This window comes from Oncorhynchus nerka, linkage group LG3 (genome assembly GCF_034236695.1).
Source record: "Oncorhynchus nerka isolate Pitt River linkage group LG3, Oner_Uvic_2.0, whole genome shotgun sequence".
Lineage (NCBI taxonomy): Eukaryota > Metazoa > Chordata > Actinopteri > Salmoniformes > Salmonidae > Oncorhynchus > Oncorhynchus nerka.
In genome coordinates, this window is record NC_088398.1 from 38,344,636 (window position 1) to 38,370,925 (window position 26,290).

The 26,290-nt window shown below is 41.6% G+C and overlaps 1 protein-coding gene across 3 annotated transcripts in view; it reads left to right on the forward strand.

Moving 5' to 3' along the window:
* The window catches only part of LOC115107604 (collagen alpha-1(XVIII) chain-like), a 186,592-nt gene that overhangs the window by 152,834 nt on the left and 7,468 nt on the right, over nt 1–26,290 (forward strand). For all 3 annotated transcript variants that reach the window (XM_029631063.2, XM_029631046.2, XM_029631056.2), the window contains 26 exons: nt 2,093–2,119; nt 2,251–2,313; nt 2,479–2,562; nt 2,859–2,909; nt 3,580–3,708; nt 4,025–4,087; nt 4,252–4,296; nt 5,110–5,241; nt 5,665–5,736; nt 5,842–5,868; nt 6,018–6,116; nt 7,897–7,932; nt 8,221–8,310; nt 9,025–9,057; nt 10,229–10,246; nt 10,421–10,480; nt 10,621–10,698; nt 11,452–11,487; nt 15,160–15,213; nt 15,597–15,668; nt 15,783–15,848; nt 16,030–16,057; nt 21,371–21,424; nt 21,544–21,578; nt 24,985–25,116; nt 25,386–25,545. In XM_029631063.2, coding sequence (XP_029486923.2) covers nt 2,093–2,119; nt 2,251–2,313; nt 2,479–2,562; nt 2,859–2,909; nt 3,580–3,708; nt 4,025–4,087; nt 4,252–4,296; nt 5,110–5,241; nt 5,665–5,736; nt 5,842–5,868; nt 6,018–6,116; nt 7,897–7,932; nt 8,221–8,310; nt 9,025–9,057; nt 10,229–10,246; nt 10,421–10,480; nt 10,621–10,698; nt 11,452–11,487; nt 15,160–15,213; nt 15,597–15,668; nt 15,783–15,848; nt 16,030–16,057; nt 21,371–21,424; nt 21,544–21,578; nt 24,985–25,116; nt 25,386–25,545 — 1,744 coding nt within the window. The remainder of the gene's footprint in view (nt 1–2,092; nt 2,120–2,250; nt 2,314–2,478; nt 2,563–2,858; nt 2,910–3,579; nt 3,709–4,024; nt 4,088–4,251; nt 4,297–5,109; nt 5,242–5,664; nt 5,737–5,841; nt 5,869–6,017; nt 6,117–7,896; nt 7,933–8,220; nt 8,311–9,024; nt 9,058–10,228; nt 10,247–10,420; nt 10,481–10,620; nt 10,699–11,451; nt 11,488–15,159; nt 15,214–15,596; nt 15,669–15,782; nt 15,849–16,029; nt 16,058–21,370; nt 21,425–21,543; nt 21,579–24,984; nt 25,117–25,385; nt 25,546–26,290) is intronic.

The window sequence follows — 26,290 nt, forward strand, 5'->3', positions numbered from 1 at the left end:
TCTTTCAATGCATTGTGGAAAAAGCATGCATTCTATTCTACTAGATGAAGAGCTGAAGTGAGTATAACATCCTGGCATTTAAACCATACTCTGTTTCCCGAAAGGTCACATACTCTACCATTAAACATTCTATTTTCGCATACTGAGAATGTGGTCATGCATGATTGCGTCTTTTGCCGCTATTCATTAATTTCAGTAGCACTTCCCCTTACCTAATTAATCAGCTGTTGTCAAAGCCGAAATGAGTGCGACATCCGGCATTTAAAGTATACTACATTTTCTAAATGTTGCATTCTATCGAAATGTCAATTTTTTTCGTATACTCAAACAGCCTACTATTTAGGACACAAGTATGGGTATTCGGACCCGGCCACTGAGTCTCTGACAAAGTTCACAGATAAAGTACATAGCAAAAAATTATAGGTCTCTAAATACTGTATGTCATGACCAAGTAAGCTAATATTAGCTAGCTAGTTCACTTACTTGCTGAAGTTAGCCTAATGTTGTTAGCTAACCTTGGTTACTTGCATGGCTTGCTAGCCACCACCACACATAGACGGACTAGCCATAATGGCTATCATGATCAGGTGGTGGTTAGCCATGTAGCCAACTAGCTAACTTAGCTGCAAGGATAGCTTGCTAATATTAGCATGCTATACAACTATGCAAATGCTAACATGTGAGTTGGACTATTAGATAGCTAGCTATAATAGCTCTTGAAGCCATCCATAGTGAAATGTTCCATCATTCATAGCTAGCTAGTTATCTTACCTCTTACCTGTTTCCAGTGGTGTAAAGTACTATTTAAGTCGTTTTTTGGGGATATCTGTACTTTACTATTGATATTTTTTACTATGTTTACTTCACAACATTCCTAAATAAAAGTGTATTTTTTACTATTTATTTCCCCTGACACCCAAAAGTACTCATTGCATTTTGAATGCTTAGCAGGCCAGGAAAATCAAGAGAACATCCCTGGTCATCCCTACTGCTTCTAATCTGGCAGAATCACTAAACACATGCTTAGTTTCTAAATGATGTGTAAGTCTTGGAGCGTGCCCCTGGCTATTCATAAATAAAAAATAAAACCTTTTTTAATTCATGCTGTGTGGTTTGCTTAATATAAGCAATTTGAAATGATTTATACTTGTTTTTGTACTTTTGATACTTAAGTATATTTTAGCAATTACATTTATGTTTTATACTTAAGTATATTTAAAACCAAGTACTTTTAGTCTTTTACTCAAGTGAATTTTATTGGGTGACTTTCACTTTTACTTGAGTCATTTTCTATTAAGGTATCTTTACTTTTGGGTACTTTTTACACCACTGAATGTTTCCTCACGCTCGAGGCAGAGTTTCTGTAGGCTGCCACCTCCAACATCCGGGATAAGCAAAGCTTGCATTACCTTTCCTGTGCTTGAAGGAGAACTGGTCACAGTTTCCTCCGTCACCATTGTTTTCACACGCATCGCTTTAATTTCCTTTCTTTCATAATACATCTTGAACTAAATTAAGTTATTTTTGAAAATCTTCCGACCATCATCGTTCAGTTTGTATGCACAGCTTGATTTGATTGGCCTGTATTTGTGCAATGCATGTATTTTTGGGGGGTTTGGTCACTGACAAAATTAAGATGAGCAGGGACTTTCCCAAACTTTCTGTGCACTCATGAACTACTATTATGGATAGCCTACAAAATTGTATTCTGTAAAGGATGGTTTTAAAAAGGTAACGATGTACAATACTTCATTCAAAACACAAAACTGCAGGAACTAAGGTTGCACCCCCTGGTAAATAAAATAGAATAAAAAAAGTTACTCAAATAAATAATTACAAAAATACTCAAATATAGAAATGTCACGTATTATAAATGTTTATATTTTGGCATACCCAAATTGCCTACTATTTAGCAATGCAATTATAGGTGTTCTTATATGGCTATGGAGTTGAAAGGGTTAAGAAGAGATCGCCTGGAGATAACAGTGACAAACAGTGGATGCAATTGGCCCGTCGTGTCTTCAGGTTTTAAATCTTTTCCTTTTTGATCAGTATCCATTTTAATTTTGTTTTATTTTACTCTTCTTCACAGGGTGATCCAGGTGAAGATGGATCTCAAGTAGGTTGACAAATTAATGTACTTTGAAAGCTACCATTTAATGGATAACTAGTGGTGCAGTGAGGATGGTTTGTCTAAAGGTCAAGTATTTGCATGGCTCAAGTTGCTAGTCTGCTCTGTCTCTTACCCAGGGCCCTGTTGGACCGCCAGGCTTCCCTGGAATCCCAGGAGACCCCGGGTTCAAAGGAGAGAAGGTACTATATTCTGTCATGGCATTGTTGTATTGAGAAGCTGTTATCGTGTGGCTTGGTCCCAGATCTGTTTGTTCTGTATAACCAACTGTTATGGTTGTTTGGCATGACACTTAACATAGGAGTTGGCAAGACAACACAAACAGATCATGTGTGTCTGCCCCACAGGGTGACCGTGGTGAGGGCCAGCCAGGCCCCAGGGGACCTCCAGGGCCCCCCGGACAACCAGCGCCAACCAGACACGACCGGCCGGTGAGTCTACATTGACCCCAGTAATTTTTATCGAAAGTCCTAGTTTTCTATTTTCTACAAACAATTTGCAGATAGCAAAGGACCCTGAAGCAACCACCACAACAGGGTTGTTGATCCCAAAATGTTCTGTTGTGATCGGCAAAACATATTTTAGCTAAATTATTTCAAATGGGGGGGAGAAGGTGTCAGCAGAGCTACGGTAGATACATATGACCTGTATGTAATTGCAAGGTAAACACCATGGAGCATGATGACTTCTAGTATGTGTCTGAGCTAGTTCACCTTCTTTGTTTTAGACCTTTGCAGACATGGAGGGCTCTGGGTTCCCTGACTTGGAGACACTTCGGGTAAGTCCACTTCTCTCACACTGGTTCATCCGCAGTTGTTAGGTGATGCCCTTAGACAGACACTGATCTTGGGTCAGTTTTGCATTCCCCCCCCCCTCTAATGGTTACAATTTGGATATGGAGGAGGGAAGCTGATTCTAGATCTGCACCTAGGGGAAACTTCACCCCGAAGCGGTGTTAGTGCTCCACTACACGTGTATAAACAACCGCAAACCCAGTACAGATTTATGTTTTATGTATTCCTCTGACCAAATATCCAACTCGAACGTACAGCGTCCTACCTCAAAGTGGAAGGCGACTTAAGCTGTGAAATTAATTTGAAGGAAGTAGCAATTTGGCAAGGCATTAATTTACTCAACCAATGTCGAGCAGAAAGCATTCCTTGCTGTATTTCATCGCAAGCTATGATTTGTTACAGTATGTTTCTTTTAAGATATGTTGTCCTTACTAGGATTACTAGAGTACGTACTAGGGTTTGTTGACATTTGTGAGCAGTTTACTCAAACAAAAATGTATTCATTTATTTACCTTTATTTTACAAGGTTGACTGAGAATTGGACATTCTCTTTTGCAGCAAAAAACTGCGGGAAAAGTTGTTTGGGGGGGGGGGGGGTTGAATGGGCTAAAATTATGTGCACAATAATCATGATGTATTTTCTGGGGGCGGTAGGGACTGCCTGGTTTGCCTGGCCCTCCTGGCCTCCCCGGGGCCCCAGGTACCTCTGTTGTTGGGACAGGGGTCTCTGGGCTATTTGGCCCCAAAGGTCCCCCAGGACAGGATGGTGCTCCTGGTCAACCGGTAGGTCCTCAGGAACTGCACCCTTCTCTCCATTCTTTTGCCTTTCATCTAACATACCACAATGCAACCATAATAGTCATAAGCATTTGACTGTGTTTTTATCTGTAATTATTTAGAATGGATGTACTGTGCTTTATCATAATGTAAGAAGGATGGTGACCTCTGCAGTGAAATGCCTGTATTTTTTACTTAAGTATAACCAAAAGTCATTTGACCAACTACACTGCTGATACAGTGCGCAAAGTGTAATGATTATGATTATTGTGATGATTAAGTTAATTAGCATGACATTAAGTCGTAAACCTGCGCTTTTTAGGGTTTACACGGCCTGCCTGGTGCTGATGGTCGCCCAGGAGCTGCAGGGGCCAGGGGAGAGAAGGTGAGACTGAAAAAAACCAGAGTGATTCTAATGATCTAGTTCTTTACATCTCTTCGTGGCCTCTTGTGTCATTACCGAATGGCATCATTGATTGTTTTATGAAGAGCAATACCTATGGGAATTGAATGGGACCAGTTTATCAACTCTATGTTCCTAATCTACAGGGTGATCCAGGTGAACTCGGTCTTCCAGGAGCAGTCGGAGCGAAGGTGGGCACCGAGCCTTTTACTTTACTTTATTCAATCAAATACGCTATTGAAAACACAGAGGTCAGATTGGAAAACACAGAAGTCAGATTTGTAAATAAACTTAATGGCCTATTGAAAGGTTCGAGGTTTATGTACAGTACTCTGCAAGGGCTCAATCTTGCCTCTCTTTCTCATGCAAAGCTTCTACTTGTACCTTCCTAGCTATCTCTCCAACCTGTTCTCTTATGTCATCGTCCTCTCATACACCTGCCAATCTACAGGAGGTGCCAGGTCACCAGCATGGCAGAGTGGACTTTTTGTGTCTCTCTAGGGCAAGGTTGTGTTCATTAAGAACCAAAACAGACTGAAACAGGGAGGGGCTATTTTGACTTCTCTTGCAAAACCTTTTATATTGTTTTCTGTGGCGTGGGTCGTGTTCATTAGGGCACGTCTCCTGCTCCCAGTCCCCCGGAGAGTTACTGGTTAGTGCTGGGTTGGATCAAATGCCTTCACACCTAGTAGCTCTCCAGGACCAGAGTTGGCAATCCATTTGGCATATGTGTATGAACTTTAAGGTATGTTTCAGGCTAGGGGACTATATTTCAACTGTCCCATATCTGCAGTTGGTCAGTTTCTCATAATGTTGCTTACGTTGCCCTACAATGTGATTAATACCTGTGTGAAGTGTGTCCAACTGGTAGTGTGTGGATTGGATCTTATTATTTGCATATTGCTGACAATGGATGCCTGCTCAGGTGCAGCACTAACGCCAATGAGTGGAACAATATCTCATCAATATGATAATTATTATTTTTGAATCTTGACATTCCACAGGGTGCACAGGGATTGAATGGCATTCCCGGTCAACCAGGACAGGGTGGATTGGCTGGCCTCCCTGGACCAATGGGACCACTGGGACAACCCGGGCCACCAGGACCCCCTGGACCAAGCTATCGTGTTGGTTTTGTGAGTATCCACCAGGGACGGGTTTACCCATCTCAATGGTCTTAACAATGCATGATTACTAATGCTGTGTTTCATAGTAGTTTTATAGTATCGGCAGTTTCGCTTGTGAAAATATCTGTAAACGGTGCCCTGTTGTAAACTAATTCTGCATTAACATTCAGTTACATTTTATTGATTAGTTTGAGTACAACAATGTTTTTGGGTAACCTTAGTAGGCTATTTGAACATTAATTGGGGTGTCATGAGTGGTTATGGAAATGCCCGTTATCCTGGTTGTATTAGGGACGAAGGAATGAGATTCGCACACATAACTCTGACTTTAGTGTTATTGTGGGTTGATGTCAATGTCAGTGCGAATCTAAAGTTAGGATTCGGCCCTTAGAGACTTAGTCTTTCTCTCTCTCTATCTCGGTGTGTGTAAAGGATGACATGGAAGGCTCTGGCGTGGGAGTGGCCAATGGGGTTCCTGGAGCCAGAGGGCCAGTGGGGCAACAGGTGGGTGTCCTCCGCAGTAGGCTTTCATTTTTTGATCCATTGTAGGAATTTGGCCATTTTCATAGATTTTCTTACTGATTCTGATGTCTTTCTGTTCACTTTCAGGGTCCTCCTGGCATCCCTGGCCTACCAGTAAGAGCTTTTCTTTGGTTGAATTTCATATGATTTTATCAAGAAATAAATATTGTTTTGACATAACACATTGCAAGCCATCTCAATATTGTATCATGAATTCTTCTTTTGTGATCAGTTTCAATTTAACTTAGGGCTTGTATTTTTAGGGCAGGTCTGGTTTCCCTGGTATTCCTGGTGAGAAGGGAAGTGAAGGACCACAGGGAAGCGATGGCCGACCAGGGTTGGACGGTTTCCCTGGTCCTAATGTATGTTAGAACCTTATTCCACACTCTCACCTCACAATATCTACATAAGGGTTCTAACTTGTGTAGTTAACAGCAACTCAGGTTTTGGCAATCTTCTGGGTGTGCAGGGTTTTGTGCCAGCCCAACACGAACACATCTGCTCCAGACTGAAGGCCATGATTAGTTGATTACATGCTGGTGTGTAGTGCAGCTGGCCTGAAATTGAAAGCCTGTCTAGATTTAATCTGTTCAATCTGTTCTTGACAGCAATTTTCTTTTTAAATTAAAAGTGGGGGAAATTTCAGCAAAAAAAATAATAATAATAAAGGTCCCTTTTTCAGGACCCTGTCTTTCAAAGATAATTTGTAAAAATCCAAATAACTTCACAGATCTTCATTGTAAAGGGTTTTAACACTGTTCCCCATGCTTGTTCAATGAACCATAAACAATTAATGAACATTCACCTGTGGAACAGCTTACAGTCGGTAGGCAATTAAGTCACAGTTATGAAAACTTAGGACACTAAAGAGGCCTTTCTGTGTTCTCTGAAAAACACCAAAAGAAGGATGCCCAGGGTCCCTGCTCATCAGCGTGAACGTGCATTAGGCATGCTGCAAGGAGCCATGAGGACTGCAGATGTGGCCAGGGCAATACATTGCAATGTCCATACTGTGAGACGCCTAAGACAGCACTACAGGGAGACAGGATGGGCAGCTGATCGTCCTCGCAGTGGCAGACCACGTGTAATAACACCTGCACAGGATCGGGACATCTGAACATCACACCTGCGGGACAGGTACAGGATGGCAACAACAACTGCCCGAGTGACACCAGGAATGCACAATCCCTCCGTCAGTATTCAGACTGTCTGCAATAGGCTGAGAGAGGCTGGACTGAGGGCTTGTAGGCCTGTTGTAAGGCAGGTCCTCACCAGACATCACCCGCAAAAACGTTGCCTATGGGCACAAACCCACCGTCGCTGGACCAGAGAGGACTGGCAAAAAGTGCTCTTCACTGACGAGTCGCGGTTTTGTCTCACCAGGGGTGATGGTCGGATTTCCTTCTTCGAAGGAATGCACATTACACTGAGGCCTGTACTATAGAGCGGGATCGAGGTGGAGGGTCCGTCATGGTCTGGGGCAGTGTGTCACAGCATCATCGGACTGAGCTTGTTGTCATTGCAGGCAACCTCAACGCTGTGTGTTACAGGGAAGACATCCTCCCTCATGTGGTACCCTTTCTGCAGGCTCATCCTGACATGACCTTCCAGCATGACAATGCCAGCAGCCATACTGCTCGTTCTGTGCATGATTTCCTGCAAGACAGGAATGTCAGTGTTCTGCCATGGCCAGCGAAGAGTCCGGATCTCAATCCCATTGAGCACATCTGGGACCTGTTGGATCGGATGGTGAGGAACTTGCAGAAGAGTGGGGTAACATCTCACAGCAAGAACTGGCAAATCTGGTGCAGTCCATGATGAGGAGATGCACTGCAGTAGTTAATGCAGCTGGTGGCCACACCAGATACTGACTGTTACTTTTGACCCCCCATTTGTTCAGGGACACATTATTCCATTTCTATTCGTCATATGTCTGTGGAACTTGTACAGTTTGTCTGTTGTTGAATCTTGTTATGTTCACACAAATATTTACACATGTTAAGTTTGCTGAAAATAAACGCAGTTGACAGTGAGAGGACATTTCTTTTTTAGCTCAGTTTATTTTATGGATTTTTTTCTAAATATTGGACTTTCTCTCACAAATGTATGCTTTTTTTCTCGGGTTACCTTTTAAATTTCCAGGGACAAAAGGGTGACAGCGGGGACAGAGGAGAAAGGGTGAGTATTTTCAAATGTTCATAGAATTCAAATGTAATTCAGGAGACATAATAATAGGTCAATTACATGCCTAGAGCTTGACCATTTAACACTGATATTGTGTTCAAAAACTGTAACAACCTACCAGGAAATCAATGTGTTTATCAATTAACCATCAGAGGGATGAGAAAATATCTGACCCTCTGTCAGTTATTAGAGGCCACTTCCACCCACTCCCATGTTTTTCTATGCTCATCACCAGCATGTCTTTGTCCCTAAGGCTGATGTTATCTTGGGTCTGGTTTTTAGGGCGAATCTGGTCGCGATGGAAATGGACAGCCTGGACCACCAGGCCCACCCGGCCCACCAGGACAAATCATCTACCAGACCTCCAGCAGTGTAAGGCCCTGTACCGAAACAACTCCTAGGCCTTACCCCCAGTGCCCCTCTAGACCCTACCCCTCTGGACACTACCCCCTAGACCAGGGATGAGCAACTTTGATGGGGTTGGTCTATAAAATTTCCCCCCCCACACATTTTGCCATGGGGGCGGAGAGATGATTTAGCAATTTTATAACAAATTTCATGCAATTCTACTCATTTTGCCATGTAGCGGAGAGAAAAATGTCATTTTAGTGATATCTAATTGGTAGTTAGTCTTGTCCCATCGCTACAACTCCCCTACGAACTCGGGAGAGGCGAAGGTCGAGAGCCATGAGTCCTCTGAAACACAACCTTTCTAAGCTGCACTGCTTCTTGTCCCACCCCGGTTGGTTTAGATAGCTAGCCACTAGACTAACTTACCTATCTAAAAAGCGCCTACCCCAAGTAGAAACTTGTTTTGATCAGAAGGGATTGGATATATATAAGCAAAATGTCAACAACAACAAAATCCCTGTCCTATCAATCTGCAAGACTGAGCTACTACCCTATTGCCTATACCAATCCGACTATTTTGAAATCTACATGAAATGCCTAGAGGGTGTGGATAAGGAGTCTGGAAATAAACATACCCATCCTTCTGCATGATCTTCTTTTAGCTCTACTGTATCTCCTCCAACATGACGGTTGAGTGTGCATTGCCATTAAGCTGTGCAATTTCTCTTTCTGCAGTATGATGGTGTCGTTGGAGGCGCCGGGCCCCAGGTAGGCGTTTTGTCCTGTTTGAAAACACTGTTATCATTAATGTGGCTCAATGTTACTCCAATAGTCTTAAAAGCAAATGTTATAAGAACTACAGGACACACTTATTTTTCATACAATTAAGTATTAAATTGATGTCATTCATTTGCCAAACTCGATTGATCAATTGCAGTAATTATTCTGGGTGTAATTTGATCAATGTTTGAAATGCATTCAGGAAATCAATCAAGGGCTATATAAGTCACAATGAAATTAAACCAATGACTACAAACCCTGGGTCATATTAATTTGGTGCCAAATGGAAGAAAACTGACTGAAATAGGAAGGGACTACTTGAACTTTTCCAATAAGAAACGCTAGTTTTGTCTTCCGTGGCAAAGTGTTTTGCTGTGCGTGCCTGAACACAACTCCTGTATAGGGTCCTCGTTACGCATTGGAAGTGTAGCAGAGAAGAATTCTCGAGACAATATGATCTTCATTACATGCTTGTCCTGCTTTTATAACAAAGATTCTATGGAGATGGCAGTAACCATCTGTTTCCATTTGTTGTATGTAATTAATATAAAGCTACATACCTTCCACCGATATTAGGCCAAAACTACATTTACTTTACATCACACAACCCACATTTAAGAAATACAATGTACAGTCGTATTCCCAAGGGCCTGTGTAATTTTGATGAATTACATTATTCCTTCATCTGGATATTTTATTGATCTTAAATTAAGCAAATGTTCTTATGTTGCGAAACCTGTTGAGAGCATGTAATGTGATGAAATTCTGGAAATGATACATTACCTTAGAGATCTGAGTTTATTGGACAATGATTCTATAGGGGGAGATGATGGAAATCCTTCACACTACCACAAAATATGGATTTGACTTAAAGGGATAGTTTGGGATTTTGGCAGTGAAGCCTTTTTATCTACTTCCCCAGTCAGATGAACATATGGATACCGTTTTTATGTCTCTGCATCCAGTAGGAAGGAAGTTAGAGGAAGTTTCGCGAGCCAATGCAAACTATCATTTGCACACAGACTGGAAGTCTATCGGAATAGATAGCCAAAATCCCGAAGTATCCCTTTAATGAAAGTAATTACCAAATATTTGGGACCAGTCATAAAAAAGCAAATAATCATTAAATAAAATCTGATTTTTCTTTTCTTTTCTGTAGGGCCAAGCTGGATTCCCTGTAAGCATTGAGTTTCCTACAGTTATCCTACAGTTCTTCTAACGTTGTGTTCTAACAAGTGTGGATTTCATAGTGTGGTGGATATTTGCCCTGAAAGACTAAATAAACCCAACATCAGTGCTAGTTTGATGTGTGATAAACAGCACATTTTCTGATCTGTGCATTTTCTGACAGGGCCCGATTGGACCAAAGGGCGACATGGGAGATCCAGGCCAACCCAGTTATGGAGTCAAGGTCAGTGATGTGACCACACAGCAACATTTCCCTGTCATTGTTGCTACAGTGTACCACTGAGTTAGGCCCATTCCCAGCAAGTGTTTATTTTGTTACACACATTAACCAGTTTCTCGCTCTTCTTATGTGTCTCTTCCCAGGGCGAGAAGGGCGAGCCTGGCTCAATCATTGGGCCTGATGGGAATACTTTGTACCTGGGAAGATTGTCGGGTGAGAAGGTGAGCGTGACTTCTGTAGTCAGCAGTCATATTTGACACGTGTGTTTATAGCATATATGATGCTATACATAGCTCACATCCGACTCATAGTAAGACTAAGCAATTAGCCTATTAAAATGTTAATCTGCCTATAGTTAAACCATGAGCAATCAAGTATTATGCATTTTGCTGACTAAGATCAAGGACCTGGTCATGAGAAAGGAATTCTAAATACAAGTGTATTTAATTACTTTGGAAAATGAATGGTAACATTAGACATGGCATAAGCCTAACGTACACAGCATTAACAAGCGTTATAAGGCATTATTCGAAGCATTGTGAGAGAGCGAGACAAAGAAACTATGGCTTGTGCCATGGCCCATAGCTCATGGGAGAGGGAAATAAAGAGTGCAGGTATCTCACCACAGCAGGAACAAATAATAGATAGAACAATGACTCTTAAGACCATTTAATAAGCCAATGTGCTGTTTGGATTCAAAATCTGAGTCGTTGACCAATAGTATTACTGTAAAGTTAACCTCCAATCAGATATCAGACTATGTGACGTAACCTCTGCTTCTCAGAGGTGAGACAATGGAGGTTGGTAAGATTAACACAGAGAATGCTGAATTCCTAAGACAACACAGGAAATTCTTGCATACAGTTGATAAGAAGAGTCACTTTGGGGGCTGCCCTACACTTCTGTCTGGCTCGGTCTTATCTGTGTGTTGTCCTCCGAGCCGAGTTAAAACACCAACTCTCCATCTTTTGTAGGGCGACAGAGGACCTGCCGGACCCGTCGGGCCCCCTGTAAGTACTTTTAGGCTCATATTTGACATTACGGTCTTGCCATTTGAAGATGCCATAAATTAAAATGGCATGGTCATGGGCAGTGTTGGGATTATATATTACTCATTACATTTAAAGCTTTACTTTACGTTAATTTCCATACAAAGGAATATTGTGTTATATTACTTTGCTTTACTTTCATGAAAAAAATTGAAATCTCACAGTTCGTTTGACAGTCGGAGTGAGCCAGGTAAGCCACGAGCGCTCTAACATAGATAGGCTACTTACGAACTCAGGTTTTATCATGAATTTCACCTTTCATTTGTGGTGCTGCTTTCAAGTGCTGTGCAATCATATGCTTAATTAGCCATACAGTGCATTCGGAAAGTGTTCAGACCCCTTGACCTTTTCCACATTTTATTAAGTTACAGCCTTATTAGAAAATGTATTAAATATATTTGTTCCCTCATCAATCTACACACAATACCCCACAATAACAAAGAAAAAACAGGTTTAGACATTTTTGAAAATGTATAAAAAATACAAAACAGAATTACCTTATTTACATAAGTATTCAGACCCTTTGCTATGAGATTCGAGCTCAGGTGCATCCTGTTTCCATTTATCATCCTTGAGCTGTTTATACAACTTGTTTGGAATTCACCTGTGGTAAATTCAATTGATTGGTCATGATTTGAAAAAAGCCACAGTTGACAGTGCATGTCAGAGTCATGAGGTCATGAGGTCGAAGAAATGATCCGTGGAGTTCAGAGACAGTATTGTGTTGAGGCACAGATCCGGGGAAAGGTACCAAAAAATGTCTGCAGCATTGAAGGTCCCCAAGAACACATTGTTCTCCATTATTCTTAAATAGAAGAAGTTTGGAACCACCAAGACTCTTCCTAGAGCTGGCCACCTGGCCAAACTGAGCAATCGTGGGAGAAGGGCCTTGGTCAGGGAGGTGACCAAGAACCCAATGGCCACTCTGACAGAGCTCCAAAGTTCCTCTGTGGAGATGGGAGAACCTTCCAGAATGACAACCATCTCTGCAGCACTCCACCAATCAGGCCTTTATCGGAGAGTGGCCAGACGGAAGCCACTCCTTAGTAAAAGGCACATGACAGCCCACTTGGAGTTTGCCAAAATGCACCTAAAGACTCTCAGACCATGAGAAAAAACATTCTCTGGTCTGGTGAAACCAAGATTGAACTCTTTGGCCTGAATGCCAAGAGCCATGTCTGGAGGAAACCTGGCACCATCCCTACAGTGAAGCATGGTGGTGGCAGCATCATGCTGTGGGGATGTTTTTCAGTGGCAGGAGCTGGGAGACTAGTCAGAATCAAGGGAAAGATGATCGCAGCAAAGTACAGATAGATCCTTGATCAAAACCTGCTCCAGAGCACTCAGGACCTCCAGACTGGGGCGAAGGTTCACCTTCCAACAAGACAATGACCCTAATCACACAGCCAAGAAAACGCAGGAGTGGCTTCCGGTCAAGTCTCTAAATGTCCATGAGTGGCCCAGCCAGAGCCCAGACTTGAACCTGATCAAACATATCTAGAGAGACCTGAAAATTGCTGTGCAGCGACGCTCCCCAACCAACCTGACAGAGCTTGAGAGGATCTGCAGAGGAGAATGGGATAAACTCCCCAAATACAGGTGTGCCAAGCTTGTAGTGTCATATCCAAGAAGACTCCAGGCTGTAATCACTCCCAAAGCTGCTTCAACAAAGTACCAAGTAATGGGTCTGAATACTTATGTTAATGTTATGTTCAAGTTTTCTATTTTTAATACATTTGCAAACATTTCTAAAAACCCGTTTTGCTTTGTCATTATGGAGTATTGTGTGTAGATTGATGAGGATTAAAACAATTTAATCAATTTTAGAATAAGGCTGTAAACAAAAGTTGAGGGTTCTGAATACTTTACGAAAGCATTGTACATACTGTAAGCCAGACAGATGTCCTATATTTTCATTCCAAATCTTTCTCTCGAGCCACCAGTTTTGGTTATGGACCGCACGTTCACAGACCCATAGAAATGTATAAAGAGCACACTTGGTACTAGACTGGAAGGCCTCTTTGGGCTTCAGAGGTGAGAGGGTGCACCCTCTACACATTTTTATGGAGGCAGCTGTCATTACATTTCTCCCAAACAGCCTTTTTCCACATTCTTGAGAAATATGGAGAGATATGTTTCTGAAAGTTAGTTGACAAAGTAGCTATAATAATATTACCCAATTTGAAAAGTAACGCATTACTTTAATCCATTACTCATAAAAGTAATATGATTACGCAAAGTTACTTTTGTGAGGCGTTTACCCCCAACACTGGTCACAAGCAAACAGCAGGGTCAGAGATGTTGTCAAGAGAGAGTGTGAGGCATGTAGCTGCACTTGTCAGCACCAACACAGATGCTGTTCCATCCTTTTCTTGGAATAGAAACCATAATATTAATCAAATGAATTAAGCAAAATTTCATAATCAGTCCCAGACAGCAGATTTTTAAGCAGATTTAAGTCAGATCTGTAACTTGGCGACTCAGGAACATTCACTGTCTTCTTGGTAAGCAACTCCAGTGTGAATTTTGCCTTTTGTTGTAGGTTATTATCCTGCTGAACGGTTCATTCCTCTCCTAGTGTCTGGTGTAAAGCAGACTGAAGCAGGTTTTCCTCTAGGATTTTGCCTGTGCATAGCTGCATTCTGTCTCTTTTTATCCTGAAAAACTCTGCAGTCTTTGCCGATATCAAGAATGCCCATACCATAATGCTTGAAGATAAGGTGGCAGTTACTCAGTAATGTGTTGTGTTAGATTTGCCCGAAACATATGGCTTTGCATTTTGGCCAAAAATTTGATTCCTTTGATGTTTTTTTGCAGTATTACTTTAGTGCCATGTTTCATACAAGATGCAAGTTTTGGTATATTTTTATTCTGTATATTTGTATTCTTTTCACTCTGTCATTTAATTCATTATTTTGAAGTCACTACAATGTTGTTGATCTATCCTCAGTTTTCTCCCAACACAGCCGTTAATCTCAGTAACTGTTTTAAAATCACCAATGGCCTCACGGAAACATTCCTGAGTGTTTTAAATACTGTCTTGCAGCTCAGTTCACAAGGACGACTGCATCTTTGATGCATAATCCACAGCATAATAATTAACTTGCCCATGTTAAATGATATTCACTGTCTGATTTGTTATTGTTACCCATCTAATAATCACTGTCCTTCTTTGAGGCTTTCGAAAAGCTCCCTGGTCTTTATAGTTGAATTCAATACAACACTGATGTACCTTAGAAATCAGGGACATAGAAGAGGGTTAGTCGTTCAAAAATCATGTCTACCCCTATTATTTCAGACAGAGTGAGTCCATGTCATTTATTTGATTTATTAAGCCACATTTTTACTACTCAACTAATTTAGGCTTGCCTGAGCAAAGGGGCTGAATACTTCTAAGGACTATAATAGTTATCACATTTATTTTTATTTTTTACAACTGAGTATTTTGAGCAGATTGTTGACAAAAAAAGTAGCATTAAATACATTTAAATCCCAATTAAATGTGAAGAAATCCTAGGGGTATGAATGCTTATGCAAGGCACTGTATTTCATTGACCCCTCTCAAAAATAATTTTAGAGTGAATGTGTTTTGTGTTTGGTTCTCATATGATTGATGTATTGTTGTTTGTATAGGGGCAGTATGGTTCTCCTGGGATAAAGGGTGAATTTGGAATGCCCGGAAGACCTGTAAGTACTCGAGCTGAATTTAGAACTTTACAATTACAGTAGGTGCTCAGTAGCGTGACAAAAAAAGGTAACATTTGTCTTTTAGTGGCCAAAATGCTGTGTAGGTCGAGTGCATTCTAGTTTCTTTGGTATCGATGGTGTAATTTCTTGAAAGTGGTACAAATGTTTCCTTGACTTGAACAGGGGTGGAATGATTGAATGTTGTTACATAACATCTATTGCCAGTTTGTGTGTAATTATGCACAAGTTAGGAAAGTATCGATATGGAATGCTGCTACTACTACTACTAGTAGTAGTAGTAGTAGTAGTAGTATTTATCTCTAGTGAATGCTACTTGCGTAAGGCCTTCATAGTATCTAACTATCTATGTCTGTTTCCTACAGGGTCGTCCTGGTGTGAACGGATACAAGGGTGAAAAAGGAGAGCCATCCACAGGAGCTGGATTTAGCTACCCAGTAAGTGTGACACGTGCTTATAATAATGTACTGTGCCTGTTTACGATACAATGGAAGTGCACTGTCTTTTATATGCGATTCAACTGAAAGTAACTTAATGTCTTCTGTTTTCAGGGTGTCCCAGGCCCACCCGGGCCGCCGGGACCACCCGGACCAGCTGTGCCCGTAGACCGCTTCAATGTGAGTTTATCAGAATCCTTATACCCAAAACCAGGGATGTGTTCATTCAGCACCAAACGGCATAACACAGACTGAAAGAGGGAGGGTCAATATTGACTTGTCCAATATTGGAAACAGGATATCATGTTTGTGTGCAAAATATTGGAAAATGTTTAAATGTGCAATTTCCTATTTATTGCAGGGTTATGACGCCTCAAGGAATTATCCAGGTATGCTAACAATGATTTGTTGTTTTTACATCAAACGTTATACCTAGCGATGAAACCTCTCGAAGACGGAGGATTAATCTTGGCGCATAGGCAGAAAGTATTCAGACCCCTTGACTTTTTCCTCATTTTGTTACATTACAGCCTTATTCTAAAATTGATTAAATATTCTTTCCCCTCGTCAATCAACACACCCGTAATACCCGTAATGACAAAGCTCAAACAGGTTTTTAGACATTTATGCAAATATAAACTGAAATATCACATTTACATAAGTATTCAGACCCTTTACTCAGTACTTTGTAGAAGCACCTTTGGCAGCTATTGTAGCCTTGACTTCTCTGCAGATCCTCTCAAGCTCTGTCAGGTTGGATTGGAAGCGTCGCTGAACAGCTATTTTCAGATCTCTCCAGAGATGCTCGATCGGGTTCAAGTCCAGGCTCTGGCTGGGCCACTCAAGGACATTTAGAGACTTGCCCCGAAGCCACTTGTGTGTTGTCTTAGCTGTGTGCTTAGGGTCGTTGTCCTGTTGTAAGGTGGACCTTTGCCCCCAGTCTGAGGTCCTGAACGCTCTGGAGCAGGATTTGATCAAGGATCTCTCTGTACTTTGCTCTGTTCAGCTTTCCCTCGATCCTGTCTCCCAGTCCATGTCGCTGAAAAACATCCCCACAGCATGATGCTGCCACTACCATGCTTCACCGTAGGGATGGTGCCAGGTTTCCTGCAGATGTGACTCTTGGCATTCAGGCCAAATAGTTCAATCTTGGTTTCACCAGACCAGAGAATGTTTTTTCTCATGGTCTTAAAGTCCTTTAGGTGCCTTTTGGCAAACTCCAAGCGGGCTGTCATGTGCCTTTTACAGAGGAGTGGCTTCCGTCTGGCCACTGTACCATAAAGGCCTGATTGTTGGAGTGCTGCAGAGATGGTTGTCCTTCTGGAAGGTTCTCCCATCTCCACAGAGGAATTCTGGAGCTCTGTCAGAGTGACCATCGGGTTCTTGGTCACCTCCCTGACCGAGGCCCCTTTCCCCTGATTGCTCAGTTTGGCCGGGTGGCCAGCTCTAGGAAGAATCTTGGTGGTTCCAAACTTCTTCCATTTAGAAATTATGGAGGCCACTGTTACATAAAGAGAGACACATGAAAACACAACATGGTAGCAACACAACATGGCAGCAGCACAAAGGGCAAGAAGGTAGAGGCAACAATACATCACGCGACACAACCACAACTGTCAGTAAGAGTGTACATGATTGAGTCTTTGAATTAAGAGTTTTTTTGCAGCTCGTTCCAGTCGCTAGCTGCAGTGAACTGAAAAGAGGAGCGACCCAGGGATCAAATCAAATCAAATTTTATTGGTCACATACACATGGTTAGCAGATGTTATTGCGAGTGTAATGAAAATGCTTCAGCTTCTAGTTCCGACAATGCAGCAATATCTGACAATTCCACAACAAATACCTAATACACACAAATCTAAGTAAAGGAATGGAATAAGAATATATAAATATATGGATGAGCAATGTCAGAGCGGCATAGGCTAAGATGCAATAGATAATTCTCTCACGTCACCCCGCTCCTCCGCTCTCTCCACTGGCTTCCAGTTGAAGCTCGCATCCGCTACAAGACCATGGTGCTTGCCTACGGAGCTGTGAGGGGAACGGCACCTCAGTACCTCCAGGCTCTGATCAGGCCCTACACCCAAACAAGGGCACTGCGTTCATCCACCTCTGGCCTGCTCGCCTCCCTACCACTGAGGAAGTACAGTTCCCGCTCAGCCCAGTCAAAACTGTTCGCTGCTCTGGCCCCCCAATGGTGGAACAAACTCACTCACGACGCCAGGACAGCGGAGTCAATCACCACCTTCCGGAGACACCTGAAACCCCACCTCTTTAAGGAATACCTAGGATAGGATAAAGTAATCCTTCTCACCCCCCCCCCCCTTAAAAGATTTAGATGCACTATTGTAAAGTGGCTGTTCCACTGGATGTCATAAGGTGAACGCACCAATTTGTAAGTCGCTCTGGATAAGAGCGTCTGCTAAATGACTTAAATGTAAATGTAAAAATGTATAATATAGAATGCAGTATATTCCTATGAGATGAGTAATGCAAGATATGTAAACATTATTAAAGTGGCATTATTAAAGTGACTAGTGTTCCATTTAATACAGTGGCTAATTATTTAAATTATGTAGGCTGCAGCCTCCCTGTGTTAGTGATGGCTGTTTAGCAGTCTGATGGCCTTGAGATTGAAAAATAGCTTCTGTCTCCCGTTCCCAGCTTTGATGCACCTGTACTGTCCTCGCCTTCTGGATGGGAGCGGGGTGAACAGGCAGTGGCTTGGTTGGTTCTTGTCCTTGATTATCTTTTTGGCCTTCCTGTGACATCAGGTGCTGTAGGTGTCCTGGAAGGCAGATAGTTTTCCCCCGGTGATGCGTTATGCAGATCGTACCACCCTCTGGAGAGCCCTGCAGCTGTGGGCGATGCAGTTGCCGTACCAGGCATTGATACATTACGACAGGATGCTGTCAATTGTGCATCTGTAAAAGTTTGTGAGGGTTTTAGGTGAAAAGCCAAATTTCTTCAGCCTCTTGAGGTTGACGAGGTGCTGTTTCACCTTCTTCACCACACTGTCTGTGTGGGTGGACCATTTCAGTTTGTCAGTGATATGTATGCCGAGGAACTTAAAACATTCCACTTTTTCCACTGTTGTCCCAGTGGATAGAGGGTTGCTCTCTCTGCTGTTTCCTGAAGTCTACGATCATCTCCTTTGTTTTGTTGACTTTGAGTGAGAGGATATTTTCCTGACCCGGCACTCCGAGGGCCCTCACCTCCTCCCTGTAGGCTGTCTCGTCATTGTTGGTAATCAAGCCTACTACTGTAGTGTCGTCTGCTAACTTGATGATTGAGTTGGAGGCGTGCATGGCCATGCAGTCATGGGTGAACGGGGAGTACAGGAGGGGGCTGAGCATGCACCCTTGAGTGGTCTCAGTGTTGAGAATCAGCGAAGTGGAGATGTTGTTTCCTACCTTCACCACCTGAGGGCGGCCTATCAGGAAGTCCAGGACCCAGTTGCACATGGCGGGGTTGAGACCCAGGGCCTCAAGCTGAATGATGAGCTTGGAGGGTACTATGGTGTTAAATGCTGAGCTGTAGTCAATGAACAGCATTCTTACATAGGTAATCCTCTTGTCCAGATGGGATAGGGCAGTGTGCAGTGTGATTGCAATTGCATCGTCTGTTGACCTATTGGTGCTGTAAGAAAGCACCCTTACCCTCGAAAGCACCCTTACCTGCTGATCGAAGAGTAGATTGAGAATTTTAAAAATGTAATCAGTTTTAGAATATGGCTGTAACGTAACAAAAAAAGGAAGAGGTCTGAATACTTTTCGAATGCACTGTACCTTCGCAGTCAACAAAATTAAGTTAGACAGTTTTGATTATTTAAGGAGACAAACCGTTCCCCATCTACCTTCAATTTGATTCAGCTATTGAAGAAAGAGGGATTCATGATCAATCTACTGTCAAGAAATTAGGCTAAAGCTCAAAAGCACCTCGATTTGGGAAATTAACTGAAACTGGAACAGCAAATACTGCAGTCAAGGTGTAATCCATTACAATAGTGATACAAATTATATTAATTTCCCATGGAAATGTTTCCATATTCATTTTCTACAATCTATATATACAGTGCCTTGCGAAAGTATTCTGCCCCCTTGAACTTTGCGACCTTTTGCAACATTTCAGGCTTCAAACATAAAGATATAAAACTGTATTTTTGGGACACAATCATGAAGTGGAACGACATTTATTGGATATTTCAAACTTTTTTAACAAATCAAAAACGTGCAGCCCCCTTAAGTTAATAATTTGTAGCGCCACCTTTTGCTGCGATTACAGCTGTAAGTCGCTTGGGGTATGTCTCTATCAGTTTTGCACATTGAGAGACAGAATTTTTTTCCCATTCCTCCTTGCAAAACAGCTCGAGCTCAGTGAGGTTGGATGGAGAGCATTTGTGAACAGTAGTTTTCAGTTCTTTCCACAGATTCTCGATTGGATTCAGGTCTGGACTTTGACTTGGCCATTCTAACACCTGGATATGTTTATTTTTGAACCATTCCATTGTAGATTTTGCTTTATGTTTTGGATCATTGTCTTGTTGGAAGACAAATCTCCGTCCCAGTCTCAGGTCTTTTGCAGACTCCATCAGGTTTTCTTCCAGAATGGTCCTGTATTTGGCTCCATCCATCTTCCCATCAATTTTAACAATCTTCCCTGTCCCTGCTGAAGAAAAGCAGGCCCAAACCATGATGCTGCCACCACCATGTTTGACAGTGGGGATGGTGTATTCAGGGTGATGAGCTGTGTTGCTTTTACGCCAAACATAACGTTTTGCATTGTTGCCAAAAAGTTCAATTTTGGTTTCATCTGACCAGAGCACCTTCTTCCACATGTTTGGTGTGTCTCCCAGGTGGCTTGTGGCAAACTTTAAACGACACTTTTTATGGATATCTTTAAGAAATGTCTTTCTTCTTGCCACTTCTTGCCACTCCATAAAGGCCAGATTTGTGCAATATACGACTGATTGTTGTCCTATGGACAGAGTCTCCCACCTCAGCTGTAGATCTCTGCAGTTCATCCAGAGTGATCATGGGCCTCTTGGCTGCATCTCTGATCAGTCTTGTCCTTGTATGAGCTGAAAGTTTAGAGGGACGGCCAGGTCTTGGTAGATTTGCAGTGGTCTTATACTCCTTCCATTTCAATATTATCGCTTGCACAGTGCTCCTTGGGATGTTTAAAGCTTGGGAAATCGTTTTGTATCCAAATCCGGCTTTAAACTTCTTCACAACAGTATCTCGGACCTGCCTGGTGTGTTCCTTGTTCTTCATGATGCTCTCTGCGCTTTTAACGGACCTCTGAGACTATCACAGTGCAGGTGCATTTATACGGAGACTTGATTACACACAGGTGGATTGTATTTATCATCATTAGTCATTTAGGTCAACATTGGATCATTCAGAGATCCTCACTGAACTTCTGGAGAGAGTTTGCTGCACTGAAAGTAAAGGGGCTGAATAATTTTGCACGCCCAATTTTTCAGTTTTTGATTTGTTAAAAAAGTTTGAAATATCCAATAAATGTCGTTCCACTTCATGATTGTGTCCCACTTGTTGTTGATTCTTCACAAAAAAATACAGTTTTATATCTTTGTTTGAAGCCTGAAATGTGGCAAAAGGTCGCAAAGTTCAAGGGGGGCGAATACTTTCGCAAGGCACTGTATATATATATTGTTTTACATGTGCTCTGTTTTCTTGTAGAGACAAAAGGGGAGAAAGGTGATTTCGGAGCTCAAGGTCTCCCAGGAACGCCAGGTAGGACTTATGTCTCAATATAGCACACTAAGTACAGGGATAATAACAACTACTTCATTTTGTCTTTAGGCACAATTCAGCCTGAATGCTTATCGTGAAATGTTGTCATTTTGTTACAGGTGTGGCCTCTAACTTCGACATTTTTACATTCAAGGTATGAAAGTATTACAATATATAGTACTACTCTTAGGATTGAAGATGGATAGAGAAGTTATTTGTGTCTCAATATATTCTGATACTCTGTTCCTATTCTTTCCATCTTTGTACTTTTCCACGGTATAGTTTAGAGCTGGGCAATATGGCCAGAATATCATATCACAGTATTTAAAACAAATTGGACGGTATGGCGATATTTGAATATGTTTTTGAATAATACAAGTTCAAAATTTGCTTTGAGTAGCACATGACCCTACGGTGGCAACACATACAGTTGAAGATTACATCGGAAGATTACATACTTAGGTTGGAGTCATTAAAACTAGTTTTTCAACCACTCCACAAATTTCTTGTTAACAAACTATAGTTTTGGCAAGTCGGTTAGGACATCTACTTTGTGCACAACACAAGTAATTTTGCAACAATTCTTTACAGACAGATTATTTCACTTATAATTCACTGTATCACAATTCCAGTGGGTCTGAAGTTTACATGCGCTAAGTTGACTGTGACTTTAAACAGCTTGGAAAATTCCAGAAAAGGATGTCATGGCTTGAGAAGCTTCTGATCGGCTAATTGACATAATTTGAGTCAATTGGAGGTGTACCTGTGGATGTACTTCAAGACCTACCTTCAAACTCAGTGCCTCTTTGCTTGACATCATGGGAAGAAAAGAAACTGTAGACCTCCACAAGTCTGGTTCATCCTTGGGAGCAATTTCCAAACGACTGAAGGTACCACGCTCATCTGTACAAACAATAGTACGCAAGTATAAACACCACGGGATCACGCAGCTGTCATACCTCTCAGGAAGGAGACGAGTCTATTAGAGATGAACGTACTTTGGTGCAAAAAGTGCCAATCATTCCTAGAACAACAGCAAAGGGCCTTGTGAAGATGCTGGAGGAAACGGGTACAAAAGTACCTATATCCACAGTAAAACAAGTCCTATATCGACATAACGTGATAGGCCGCTCAGCAAGGAAGAAGCCACTGCTCCAAATCCGCCATGAAAAAGCCAGACTACGGTTTGCAACTGCACATGGGGACAAAGATTGTACTTTTTGGAGAAATGTCCTCTGGTCTGATGAAACAAAAATAGAACTGTTTGGCCATAATGACCATCGTTATGCTTGGTGGACAAAGGGGGAGGCTTGCAAGCCGAAGATCACCATCCCAACCATGAAGCACGGGGGTGGCAGCATCATGTTATGGGGGTGCTTTGCTGCAGGAGGGACTGGTGCACTTCACAAAATAGATGGCATCACGAGACAGGAAAATTATGTGGTTATATTGAAGCAACATTTCAAGACATCAGTCAGGATGTTAAAGCTTGGTCACAAATGGGTCTTTCAAATGGACAATGACCCCAAGCATACTTCCAAAGTTGTGGCAAAATGGCTTAAGGACAACAAGTCATGGTATTGGAGTGGCCATCACAAAGCCCTGACCGCAATCCTATAGAACATTTGTGGGCAGAACTGAAAAAGCGTGTGCGAGCAAGGAGGCCTACAAACCTGACTCAGTTACACCATCTCTGTCAGGAGGAATGGGCCAAAATTCACCCAACTTATTGTTGGAAGCTTGTGGAAGGCTACCTGAAACGTTTGACCCAAGTTAAACAATTTAAAGGCAATGACACCAAATACTAATTGAGTATGTAAACTTCTGGCCCACCGGAAATGTGATGAAATAAATAAAATATTAAATAAATCATTCTCTCTACTAATATTCTTACATTTCACATTCTTAAAATAAAGTGATGATCCTACCTAACCTAAGACAGGGAATTATTACTGGGATTAGAGTCAGGAATTGTGAAAACCCGAGTTTAAATGTGTTTAGCTAAGGTTTATTTAAACTTCCGACTTCAACTGTACATTCTAAGTGATTTCAATGGGTCTTTCTACAGTCAACATTTTTATACTGTTCAATTCAACTTCAACCAAAAATAGATTTGCATCAATTTCTGCATTCCCTGCACTCATTTGAGATCATTTCCACATTGCCACGTAAGGGCTGCACATTTTGGGCAAACAATCTAGTCCTTATTTTTAACCAAATGTTGCAGTTGTGAGCAAAACACTTCGGTGAACTGTTGGAATCATGGAAATATAATGTTTATGCTAATTCTATAGTTAGAATATGTTTTATTTCACCTTTATTTAACCAGGTAGGCAAGTTGAGAACAAGTTCTCATTTACAATTGCGACCTGGCCAAGATAAAGCAAAGCAGTTCGACACATACAACGACACAGAGTTACACATGGAGTAAAACAAACATACAGTCAATAATACAGTATAAACAAGTCTATATACAATGTGAGCAAATTAGGTGAGAAGGGAGGTAAAGGCAAAAAAGGCCATGGTGGCAAAGTAAATACAATATAGCAAGTAAAACACTGGAATGGTAGTTTTGCAATGGAAGAATGTGCAAAGTAGAAATAAAAATAATGGGGTGCAAAGGAGCAAAATAAATAAATTAATTAAATACAGTTGGGAAAGAGGTAGTTGTTTGGGCTAAATTATAGGTGGGCTATGTACAGGTGCAGTAATCTGTAAGATGCTCTGACAGTTGGTGCTTAAAGCTAGTGAGGGAGATAAGTGTTTCCAGTTTCAGAGATTTTTGTAGTTCGTTCCAGTCATTGTATATAATAGTGGGCACTTTGAATACAATGTTGTTTGACATGACAATGAATGAAAATGCCAGGGAGGAGTTTTTGTGACAGGGCAGGACAGTGTTACTGTTTCCTAGGGGTCCCTATAATCTTTGGCTACATTGAATGTTTTCTCTTAGCTACTTCATGTAGCCAACATATTATTGCTTTGCTTCATTCCTATTTGATTTAGAAGATACTGTTTTACAAACAACATTCTGATTTAAGTCTACACCATCACTGGTATTATCTGGTATTACCGCTAATTACGTTTGCTCTGACTCAGTACATTTATTAACTAGCTAGTGATTAGCATTAGCGGCTAACAATTGGCAGCTAACAAGATTTAGGCTTAACTCAACAAGCTTAACTTGCTAAGAAAAGACAAACTAGCTGTTTGCAGATGTAAGAAACACAAACGAATAGTGTAATTATAGGACAATCGTGGATTTATATGAAGAAGCAATGTGAAAACAGCATTGTTGTGATTAACATTAAATCTTGCTTGTTTGTAGGTGACCAAATACTTATTTTCCACCATAATTTGCAAATAAATTCATATATATTGTTATCCAATCAAACATTTGTCTTGATTTCATTTATCTCTGTGCATTTTGCCTTTTTATTTCTCTCACCATGATTTGGCGCAAAGAGCCCTTCACTGCCAGTCCTGATTCTTAAATGCTATTACCCTATATAATGCTATAATGCCAGGACAGAGCATTGATAGCTGTTTTTTCTTTGCAGAATGACCTGAAAGGAGAGCACGGCGATACAGGCGTGAAGGGGGAGAAAGGAGAGCCAAGTGGTGGCTATTATGACCCCCGTTTTGGAAGACAACAAGGCCCACCAGGACCCCCTGGAAACCCAGGACTTATGGTAAGAACTTCAGAGGACATTGCATCATATATTAATCTATTAGGAAGGTACTAGTCAACACACATCTCCTGGCATATGTTTGTCAAATGATAAAACGTTGATACTGTACGATTCAACAGGAAAGGAACTTGTCACAGCCTGAAATCAGTCATTAAGACTCCTAACGATATCTCTCAATTCTAGCTAACAACAATGGAAAGAGAGCCCTATAATGAATGGGGTACAAACAAAGTTAAACTTTTTATTTTCTCTTTCATTTTTCATCACAGGGTCCAAAGGGAGATTCCATCACGGGCCCCCCTGGTCCACAGGGCCCACCAGGCTCCCCAGGGATTGGCTACGACGGTCGTCCAGGAAACCCAGGCCCACCAGGTCCTCCCGGGCCCACAGGGTCCCACTCACTACCAGGGGCCTACAGACCTACCCATTGTGAGTTTCCTAACCAGTGACAAACACAATGTCACAATACGTTATTCAATAGGGTATACACATAAAATACGTTGTCGGTGGAATGGAGTGAGGTACAGCACTAGCCCGTTCATAGATGGTAATGTTAAACATAAGTATATTCATGAATATGTCTAGTGGCAATGCTCCGGCGGTGCTCTGTCTAAACGTCAATACATCTCTTTTACGGCACGTTTTTGGAAACATTTGGAACTTAACTTTCATATCAGCGAGAAATAATACAAACATTTTTTTAAAGGTTAAATTACAACACACCTTTATAGGGCTAGGGTTCCCACATGGACATATTGTATTTCCATGTTACAGCGCTTGTCTACGGAAGACAAATGGGAGACCGAGGCAACCACCTGTGCTAATTACCTATCTAGCGTGCTCCGAACACCTGTGTACGGAAGAAAGACACCGGAAAAGTGTTGTTACTGAAAAATACTGTTAGCAGCATCTGTGTTAAAACTGGTTAAAACAGTGTACATACAATAAGTGTATATTTTGCATTGGTGAAATCATTTTGATGTGAAATTAAAGGGCTTAATGTTTTGAGAATCGATTCCCATTTAGATGGAATATTTGGCTGCCAGAGCCAGCCTGACACTGAACATAACATATGGTTCTTGGACGTTTGACATTAACGAATAGCGATAGGCTTGCCTCCACTCCTTAACCTAATCTTGGGATAGTACACAACGTGCTTGACACTCGGTAAGAA